This window comes from Athene noctua, chromosome 5 (genome assembly GCF_965140245.1).
Source record: "Athene noctua chromosome 5, bAthNoc1.hap1.1, whole genome shotgun sequence".
Lineage (NCBI taxonomy): Eukaryota > Metazoa > Chordata > Aves > Strigiformes > Strigidae > Athene > Athene noctua.
In genome coordinates this window covers 14,301,561-14,312,909 of record NC_134041.1, presented here as the reverse complement: position 1 = coordinate 14,312,909, position 11,349 = coordinate 14,301,561, and the positions used below count along the sequence as shown (strand labels likewise).

At 38.2% G+C, this 11,349-nt stretch overlaps 1 protein-coding gene across 1 annotated transcript in view; it reads left to right on the top strand.

Annotated features, from left to right (window-relative positions):
- Window positions 1–7,041: 7,041 nt before the first annotated feature.
- Window positions 7,042–11,349, top strand: part of LOC141961327 (vitellogenin-1-like) — a 42,842-nt gene continuing 38,534 nt past the window's right edge. Inside the window, exons 1-4 of the mRNA XM_074908165.1 lie at window positions 7,042–7,081; window positions 7,333–7,353; window positions 7,577–7,728; window positions 10,173–10,424. Of these exons, the coding sequence (XP_074764266.1) occupies window positions 7,042–7,081; window positions 7,333–7,353; window positions 7,577–7,728; window positions 10,173–10,424 (465 nt within the window). The remainder of the gene's footprint in view (window positions 7,082–7,332; window positions 7,354–7,576; window positions 7,729–10,172; window positions 10,425–11,349) is intronic.

Here is an 11,349-nt window from a genome sequence, read left to right as displayed (position 1 = left end):
TCTGAAATAGAGTCTTAACTTCTTTAAATGTTCTGAGACGTACCTGTGCTAGAGCAGATTTTCAAGCCCTATTCCTTTTGAGAACCATTTTATCTGAGTGTTTGCACTGAAGCTGCAGTGATTACTCAAAGAGCAAATTAGTGTCAGTATATACTAGATATAGCTCCAGTTAAACTCCGTGAACAGATACCATTAACTTCAGTGCGGCATAGAAAGTGTACTGAGCTAGAGTCTGCCTTTAGCTTTTGCCTATATTCATACTCAAAACCCTTGAAAATAGAATTTGAGCATTTTAACATTAAGGCTTTACATACCATGCGGGAGAACAGCATTTGTAGTGTTCTAGCCATGAAAATAAATTCTTCCTGCAGCAAAAGACAATCTTTATCATGAGACTGTTAGAATTGTTCCCAGTCAGATGGGTAAGAAATTTTCTGCAAGATGGGAGAAAATGCAGTTGTGTAAGAGTATAAGACACCAGTCAGCTGAAAATTGCAGGCCTGGATCTGCATCCAGATCTCACATCTCCTGGATACATTAATTTGTTCAGCCTTCATTCTTTATATTAGGGGGAAGAAATTAATTCTTCATCATCTTATTCAAAGGTGTGTTCAAGAGTTAGTTTGTCCTCTGATGTTTATGGGCAATGTGGAATCACACCACTGTAGTCCTTGATAAGCAGATATGAACATCACTGCTCCATTTAATATTTTAAACTGTAACTGTCTTTTACAGAAAATGGGATTATGATTAATACATGTAGTGGGAATAATCATGTAGCAACTTTCTTTCAAAGTAATGAAACATATGGTGCTCAATTTATTACTGAAATAAAATTCACAGTAACTTAAAACCAAAATTGTAACAGTAACAATAAAAACAACTTTTAATATTTGGAAGTTGTAGTCATTGATTACATACTGGTAGGTGATTTTGCTTTTTTTTTTTTGAGGGTAAAGTCAATGCCTGTTGTTTGAACTGGCAGATTATTATCTGCTCCTTCATTAAGAATAATACATTGCTTACCTTATCTGTCCCATGACCTAATGTCACAGTGACCCAGTGCTGTGCAACTAAGGTATCACACACATATATTCTGTACCAAGAGCAAGTTCATATTGAGCTTCCTTCTGATACCGTAAACTTATCTGATACTCTGACACTAGAAAATGATGATCCAAATTCATCATGTCCTTGCAGTGGTTCTGTAGTATAAGGGAATGAGTCACTAAGGTGAAGGTCTATGAAACAGAAGAATAATCATCATTATACCTGAGAATATTGGCTTCTGGGGAAAAAAGTCAGTGCTTTCCCCTTCATTCATAAAGAATCTTGCACACTTTGCGTAGAACCACAAAATAAGTAACAATTTTGAGAATTTATTATATATCTCCACACTTTTTTAAAAAAACCCACAAAACTCCACACTTTTTTTTTTTAAAAAAAAAAAAAGCTCAATCCTGTCTTAGGAGAGTCTGAATTTTTGCAGCCCTAATACACTTAGCCTGATGTAAAGAAAAAGACTTGAGAATTTTCTTCTTTCTAAGATTCTCCCACCAGTGACTCAGGCTTTGTTCCTCCAAGAACAGAAAAGTATCCTCACGCAGGATTACAGAGGATCATGATCTTTTTCTGAACTGACAACTTTTTAATGTGCTCACAGTGTCTCCTGCAACAGGGATGTTGACGCTGAGTCTGCTAAACCAGATATGCTGCTTCTTCCTCCCACCGATCCTAAGGCACATGAGATGGCCTGGGATCTCCTCACTTCCCTGCAGCAGTGCCCACATTTTATATAGTCGGAGTACATCAGAATAAACATTACACAAGTATTTTTCCCTCTGGATAAGTTTCTAGGCATGATTAGCTCTAACCAAGCATGCAATTACAAGCAGTACCTCAGCCTACAGGAGAACTTTTAATGCAGCACACAGAGCTCTCCATTGTCCTTTATGTGCAGTCACCATTTTATCCCCAAAGTGACTGAGGTGGACACGTGACAAGGCTAAATTTCAGGGCTACTTGTTTTCCCATCAGTACCAATGCCACAGCAGCTAATCACTCTGTGACCATGAAGTCTTAAGTTAGGGTTAAGATAAACTTGGAGAAGTTATCTTCCAGTGCAATAGAATTACATAACAAACGCCAGTCCTCAAGTATGATGTGACTCAAATCTCAGATGGCAATTTGTCTAACATTTAACCCTACTGAATGACTTGGGAAAGAATATATACTAAAAGGGGGGGAAGTCCTGAAGCCACTGAATCAGTATGCTGGCTGATGAGCCAATGATGATAGCAATGACGGTGGACTGTTAGGATTTAGAATGTGTTTTCCATATTTGAATGAAAATAAAATGCTTTGAGCATCTTAGTAAAGCTAAGCTGTATCAAAGCAGTCTGTTTGCAGATTGAGAATGTCAGAGTTGGATCCCACACTCTTTTTTTTCTTAATTTCATCCTTTTCTCTGGAAATGATAGGCAAATCCATGCTAGGTGTCAGGAACAGTCCCACTGACTACTTCACTGAAATGCACAAAGCTCTGGCTTAATGGCATATATTAATGAAAATCAAATTTATCAAAACAAAATCCTACAGCTATATTATAAACCTAGACCAACAGCATCTTTCAAACCATGCATACTCCAAAAGCTAGACAAAATATACATCGCATTTCTACGTCTTTCATTTTGCAGACCTTGTATCCAATTCCCACAGTTATCACTCTGTTGGTAGTGTGCCAGAATCAAACTGGGATAGCAGCAGGGAATTGGACCTGTTGGTTTCTTTCTAGTAAAAGGAATGGAAGTCATAAAAAAACAAAAAGCACCTTTTAAAGCAAGCTAATGTAACAAAATCCCTTTGTGAATGTACTGGAATCAGCATATGGCAATTTAGCCCAACCCAGAACACATTCTTATTCATTAGACAACATCCAGAGTCTCTGGAGAGAATATCAAACATTATCTTGGAGGCTCTACTGCAATAGCAAATGCTGAATATTTTGAGAAAAAAAAATCAAGGAGTGACTGATAAATATGAAATAGGTGTGAATTATTTTTTTTATAATTTTAAAAGTAATATTTCTTCATCTTTAGAAATAAGGAAAACTGAAGGCTAAAAATCACTTAGCTTAGCCAACTGATTATATCTATTTTAACCTGGTATGGTTGCTTGGGAGCTGTTTTGCTAATCCCTGCTTTGTTGTTAGGCTATATATTATCAGGATGGAAATGGCATCACTGCACCATAATTCAGCAATGTGAATACAGAACAAGGAGAGCGCAGAGCTATCGGCGGCAGTACAACAGCAGATAATAAGACTCTGTTACTCAAGCAGAATGTGTTATGTAAAGACAATTGCAGTGTAGAAGCAATAGCTCTAATCAGGTTAATTAGGCCGTATTCATGTTTCATTTATGGTGCAAGTGGCCTGTAAATTCAAACCAGTCTACCTCATCTTATTGAACTCCTTATACAGCCATCATGCTCTCTGTAACACTCAACACCATATATTTTCTTCCTTAAAAAAAAAAAAAATTCAAGATATTTCCTGTTGCTTTTAAAGAATTCTGTTTCTTCATTCTTTATAGCTAAAAAGAAGAAAACAAGGAAAAGACAAAGGTTGTGTATAAAGCCGACATTAAAGTTCCTTCCTCTGCAACCAAATTAGGCACTTGAAAGTTGTTTGTGGAGAGCCTGTTTAACTGCATTTTATTTATTTTTCATGTATTTTCTTGCTCACTAACACGGCATGTTGACTGTTTAAGAAAAATCATACTGGCTATAAAAAGTGTGGCTCTCACCTTTCTTCCTTTTATCCATTCCCTTAAAGTGATAGATTGCCTGTTTATTCCCTCAGAGCTAGCTGGAAGGACGTGTCTGCTTTGGAGAAAGGATTAGAGCCCAGTGCTGTGACCCTCAAACTCTAGCTGTGTCTCCTCTCCATTTACTGAATTTATTAGGTTGTCCCTTTAAAGTAATAATGGGTACAACAATTCTGAGATCACTTTCTCCTCACCCCCAAGAAAACAAGGCTGGGTAGAGAGGACCTATTAAAAAGAGAGAGGACATGCCACAGATGAAGAGAACACAGCAGCTTGCACAACCTTAGTTATTTTAGCTAACTGTCTAGTAATCAGGTGTCTACATGCTGGTTGTGAGCTTAGGTTGAGTGTTCCCCATTAAAAAAAGAAATTGAATATTTTCACTACCCGGTTAGAACAAATCTATTCATGTTACACTTTATTATAAAGCCTTTTATTAAACTTGAAAAATGTTGTAGCTCCATTTTAATGTGGATGTGTCCCTTAGACCTTATTTTAATATGCTGTTAATGTGCTTAAATTAATAGTCTTGCTTATATAGTTCTGTATATAATATATATAGTTTCTTTTACATTTTGTCCTGTGGAAGTGTGGCTATTTAAGCACAATATTACTACAGAGGTCAAGCTTTGGCACTGATGAGCAGTGTTATAAAAGCAGGGAAACCAAAGCAGGAGAGTTTTGCATGTTACCACTTACAGTATTATACTGTTGCTGTGCATTTACTTCCATTCTCGCTGCAAAAAATGTGACTGTTTGTAAGGCACTTCTAACTACATTTGACAGCACATACATGCCAGACAAGGGATGCTGCTGAATTTCACAGCGTTCACAAACATCTTGCCATATCTCACGCAAGCTAGCGTCCTAGAAGAAAACATCAGGAAAAAATCTTCTTTTTTTCCATATGAACACACACTGAAACAACAACCCAATTATTAATGTCTTGTAACAGTTTATATGTCTATTATATATCTTAAAATATTTTACTAGACACACATTTCATTTCAAAGAAGGTCTGACTGCTCATCCAATTCTGTATCTTTCACAGAATCACAGAATCAGCTAGGTTGGAAAAGACCTTGAAGATCATCCAGTCCAACCATTAACCTCGCACTGACAGTTCCCAGCTACACCAGATCACTCAGTGCTATGTCAACCTGACTCTTAAAACCTCTCCAGGGATGGGGACTCCACCACCTCCCTGGGCAGCCCATTCCAAAGCCTAACAACCCCTTCTGGAAAGAAATGCTGCCCAAGATCCAGTCTAAACCTTCCCTGGCGCAAATTGAGGCCATTCCCTCTTGTTCTGTGACTTTCTACTAAGCTAAAGAGACTCATCCCCAGCTCTCTGCACCCTCCTTTCAGGGAGCTGTAGAGGGCGATGAGGTCTCCCCTCAGCCTCCTCTTCTCCAGACTAAACCCCCCCAGTTCCCTCAGCCGCTCCCCGTACGACCTGTGCTCCAGACCCTGCACCAGCTTCGTTGCCCTTCTCTGGACACGCTCGAGTCACTCAATGTCCTTTTTGTAGTGAGGGGCCCAAAACTGAACACAGGAATCGAGGTGCGGCCTCCCCAGTGCCGAGTACAGGGGTGAGATCCCTTCCCTGTCCCTGCTGGCCACGCTATTGCTGACACAAGCCAGGATGCCATTGGCCTTCTTGGCCACCTGGGCACACTGCTGGCTCCTGTTCAGCCAGCTGTCAATCAACACCCCCAGGTCCCTCTCTGACTGGCTGCTTTCCCTTCATGAAAGAAAGCAGCAATATTAAAATTCACAAGATTTATGGAGACGCCAATACAAGACAGCCTGCATTTGGCTTCTGCCTTTTCCCTGTCTGGCTAGCACAGCTGTGGGAAGCAGCAGCAGAGTGGAGAGACCATGTGGCTGCACCCCTGACTCCAGCTCAGGTGCACTGGCACCACAATAATAAACTTTATTATTCCTCAGTCAGGTAGCATCACTCCAAGTAAATGAAGTAATTGTGCAAAAGGACTGTTTGATGGGGCTTGCAGTAAATATATTCTCAGGCCCAATAGTGGAGGCCTCAGGACCTGTGCTCTGGTTTCACCCTTCTCCTCCCTGATGAACAGCAACAGCTGAGAAAACCTTGTTTTCTTCCCAGAGGATAGAGTCTAGCTGCCTGCCTGTGTGCATTACTTGCAAGTATGTTGTACCTTTCACAGTCTCAAGGAAATAAGCATTCCTGAGCAATCCTTCCTGCCCCCTCAATAACCCTTGTACCCAAGTGGTTTTTTTACGTGATATTTAATTTACCATTTGACCAAAAGACAAGCTTAAATTCTAAGTAAATGTTAAACACCTACAAAAAATATGTATAACTGAGGTTAGGGAGAAAACTCCCTCCTGACAGTTTTGCTAAGGGTTGGTCTTAATGTTACTACTAGAAGTGGGAAATTCTCTGTGTATTTTCCCAGGAGTAGCAGCAGCCAAAGCCCCATGAGAACCTACTGAGAAGGACCCAACCCTCCCAACTCGCTGAGGTCCTTCTGGAAATGTAACTTGGGTTTTTATTAGATTCTTCTTATAAACAGACAAATTAATTTCCCTCCTATTTTCATAGTATAAACCTTGACTATTAGGCAGAAGATAATGTGAATACTGACAAGATTTGTCTTCCCAGGTGTGGGTAACAAAGTATGCTTGCAAAGACAGCCATGGTAGATACCATGAAAAGACAGTTTCTCATTGCATGTCTATGAGCTCTAAGGTATCTCAAACCTAAATCTATGAAATGAATCACAAATTGTCCTCTAAAAGTAGAGTAGAATGTGACAGAGCAAGGTGTGTCTCCAAAACTGTGACCCTTAGCAAGAGTAAATCATCAGGAGGCTGAAGACATCACTGGAGAAAAGGTAAATTATTTCAGTTATAATTGAGGAACTATTTTTATTTCATTTTAAATTTTAATTATTGTTTTATTAGATAACTATGATGTGGAGAAATTGGGGAAAAAATAGCAAGCAAGGTATTTTGAAAATAAAATATATTTCACATAGAAAGTAAGTTAGTTGAAATCATGAGATGTTTTGAAGTTTTCAGCATTCGTGACCTCAGAAATGTTTATTTTTTGATTGATCAATACACATTCTAAAATACGCTTATTTGTCAAACTAACATACCAAAAGAAACGTGATAACATGTGCCTTTATAAACGAGAACCCAGTATGTTCACCTTTACTTTATCCCCATCATGAGGGGGTTGATATTAGCCTTGGTTTTAACCCTGGTGGGTAAGTAACATAACTGCTTTGCATTTGCTTTAGCATTTTATAGAAAAAAATATTTTCTGACTTTTTTTTGTTGTTTAGGGAAAAAAGGCTTTTGGCTATGTGCTGAACTAGAAGTAAAGTTAATTAGAAAGAGTTATGCCATATGTACAAGATGAGATATAGCCTTTCATACTAAAATACATTAACATTTTGGGGTGGATTTTTTTCTTTGTCATTTCATTACCCTTTTTTTTTTCCTCCTTCTCTTTCAGGGAGCCAGCATCTTAATTACCGTAAGTAATTTTCCTATCAGCTAATATAATTATAATGAGTGAAATTCAAAATAGAATCTGAAAAGTATATCAATGTTTAATATAATTTTACAACAGCTAATTTTGTTCAGGTGCAATACAAAATGAACAAATTCATCTTTTTTGTTCCATACATTCTCATACAGGTACTTTAATATGTTCTCCACAGTCTCTATAATGTTTTATGGGAACCATTTCTTTGCAGAACCCGATTTCAGTGAAAACAAGGTTTATACATTTGATTATGAAAGCGTGCTTCTCAGTGGACTTCCAGAGAAAGGACTTGCACGAGCTGGAATAAGAATAAAAAGTAAAGTGGAAATTAGTGGTATTGGGCCCAAACTTTGTCTTATTAGGGTAAGATAATGTATTCAATTTGAAACATAAAATTCTATTCATACTTGACTTCTTTTTTAAGCTTTTGGGAAGTAATTAAGTTTCATCATGTGTTGTGCTTACTCGGGGAGAATGTAACTAACACTATTATTTTTTATGCAGTGCCCTAAATTCTATTTGCACTTTGCCAGGTAATTCTCAGCTCAAGCCAACCTTGGGCCTGAAGGATTTCTTCTGCTTTGTGGTCAGGGAGACAATGGAATGTAATTTGAAATGCACAATAATTTATTACTGGATCAATCCAATTGTTCCAAACTGTACAACCTAGGATTATTTAATCAACTGATTTCATAACCAGCAAACGAAAGGCAATAAAACATGCTACAGTAGCTGGATGTGATTCAATATTTAGCATAATTGTCATCTGGTGGCTTCTTTTTCTGCAGGGTCCCAAATGACATTCTTTGTCAACCTCAATTGTATATTTTTACTGCATGCTGAGTAATTACTAAGAGTTTTGATTATGTGAAAAACACTTTTGCCTTTAACAGAAGCCTATACGTGTTTCTAATGCATGTATTGAAACGCACCCCTCAATTGCTTTACACAAACTCCACTTAGTCTTCTGTATATGTGAAAGAAAAATGATCTTTTTGAAAGCTTTTATTTGGCAAATTGAAAACTGCAGATTAAAAAGACTGGTGACTGTCTGATAAATGCTTGCAAATGCTGTAGCCTTCCAGCCTGAATTAGCCTTCTGTTACTAGGTATTTTTGTAAGTTCAAATTATAATAGATATAGATGGGAAACATTGCTTTTCCATGACCTTTGTGAATAGCTGGAATTTTTTGAAAAAAAACTCTAAGGAAATAAGAGAAACATATCGGCACTGGTGGGTAGAAGGCTTCCCTGGCAGAGAGGAGGCAGAAGCAGTCTTGTCCTCACCCCACATCCTCCCCATTCCTGCCAAAACCTGCCAAAACTCTTGATGTCCCAGTGTAAGTCTTCACCAAAATGTGACTCCTGTTCCCTAAAACCTTCCAAAACCATTTCGCCTGCCCTTGTGCCTTTAGGAAAAAGTTTCTGTTTCAAAGATAAATACAGAAATCATTGCAGGCAAGAAAAAGAAGAGAAAAGAAAAAAAAAAATCATGAGATTTTGGGGCAAGTTCTAAGCTAAAGGTAACAATACATTTATTCCCTTCTGCTCCAGGAAAAGTTTATTTTGCTGCTGTTATATTTAAATTAGACAGTTTGGAGGGATGGTTCAGGGAATTAATCTTTCATCTGTAGCCTACTTGTTCGCATTCAGCCCAAGCAAAAAGCTGTGTTCCCTGGGCAGTTCCCAGATGACAATTTTTTCATTGTAAGAATTGCCAGCTGTGTTGAAAACCTAGCAGACAGCATACGTCCTGACTGGGCTCCAAGGGCTGGGGAAAACTACCTCACCCTGACCCTGCAGAAAGTCCCAAACCTGCCTGTATGCAATATGCCAGAAGCATGTCCAAGAGGCAGCATGAGGGATTTTCTGCGTAACAGCCTCCTCTGTAAGCTTCAGTTACTGGGGTTGGCAGTGATCTCCACCAACAATAACAAAAATAAATATGAAAGTGCAGTCTCCAGTGATTTGCTGTATGAGGATTTAGTTTGTGTGGCTTTTTGAGAAATTAATCCGCGTCTTGCATCACATCTCCAGCCTGAGGTGTCAGAGAAAAGCCTCTCTAAATTGTCAAAATATATTGAAGGGAAGAGTCCTCTGAGAAACTAAGCTAACCATGCCCCATTCCCATGGAGTAGAAATCATTGGAGTTATGCATAGTTTAGCACAACTTTCTGCTTGCCTGGATGTGCCCCATGTTGAGGCTGGAGTGTGAAGTGCAGAGCAGAGTTGAGGCCAGTGCCTGAGCCTTAGGGTCTGCAGCAAACATGTAGGGAAGGATAATTTTTGTAATCTGCTCTCCACTGCTCAAAATAATTATGACTATCTGACTGGCCCAGCAGCCATGTTGTTATTAGTTTCTGACTGCTGTCTGTGCTCTGTGACCCCAATGAAGGAGATGACGGAGTTCACAACAGGAATTAATGATGCTTTATGCAACATTAACTTTCTCCTGCAATTTCCTGCAGATCTTCCCTGCTACTTTTGGGGAGCAACCTGCTTCATGCAGCTCTTCTCTGGCTCATTTCTTCATACAAGTCAACCTTTGGCAATATGGGTTATCTGTGAAACAGAACAGAGTGCAGTGACTGTGGAAATATCACAGTCATTTGCATTACGCTTTCCTTTTATATGTGACAATATGTAACATTGATACTATCTGTGTTAAATGACAACTTCTAAGATTTTCCTTTGAAGAGGGTTTGTGTTATTTAAGTGTGACATGAGTAAAGCTCTAGTTGCTTATGTGCATTGAAAAAAGTTATCTGAAAAAATTAAAGAGGGATTACATTCCCCCTTTGTTCTAGATACACTCAATCGAAGCAGCAGAGTACAATGGTGTCTGGCCTACAAGCTCATTCTCTCGATCACTGAAACTGACCCAGGTACTAACCGGGCAATTTAGTAATCCCATCAAGTTTGAGTATAGCAGTGGCCATGTTGGAAACATTATGGCTCCTGATTCTGTCTCAGATGATGGTCTGAACATCTACAGAGGGATTCTGAATGTGCTGGAGCTAAGTATAAAGAAGATGCAGCATTCATACAGCTTACAGGAGGTGAGCTTTTTGTTTTGGCTATTGTGGTCGCTTTGTAAATAAATAAATCTTCTCTTCAAATACTTCTACTGCATTTTCTAAATTCATCCTTGACATAAACTTCCCTAACAAGAAACACCTAAGCTTGGGAAATCACGATCAAGTTGTTTTTATGGGACATTATGATGGAGCTGTAGCTAAACAGGACCACAGAATAGCAGATTTTTAATCTGGTTGATCAAAGAATTTCAGAAAAAGCATTTGCAGTATTAGACCCTTAAAAAATCTGGCTTGTGATTCAAGAGAAACTAAACTCTTTTGAAAGCTGAAGCCTACGTAAAATTTGAATACTGTATTAAAACAAGCTTAAACATACAGCACAAGATTAAAGCTAAAATAACAGTAATTTGACTTTTTTACCAATCATATACACTTTAATCTCTTCTAGCTCCTCTTTTAGGAGGAAAACAGTATATATGCCATGACATTACTGTAATAGCTATGACAGTTGCAGTGATGCTCTGTTGGAATTTCCACTGTTTTTCAGGTTTTAATATCTTAGTCAAGGTAAATCATCTGATATTACTATTCAGCACAGAAATTACAATGTGTTTCGTTTTTGTGAAACCATATTTACATTGATTAGACTACATTCAATTCAGAGATCAGCAAAAACCTTGAAATTATTATACTTTCATGTTATTTTTATTGAAAATGCAGACTGGAGTAACTTGAATTTTTAAAAAGTTTATGTAAGTAAAGTTGTTTCTGGAAAAAGAACTACATGATTTAATATTTTCATGCTGCTTGTTGCACATAAAAACCTGGGTGGTGGTATCGCATATTCTGCAGTGCTATTTTCTCATATCTAGTTTTACATCTTCATTCTTTCTAATTCAGTTAGCAATATGTCCTGCTCTCACTGCTGAGCAGTATATGTGACTTC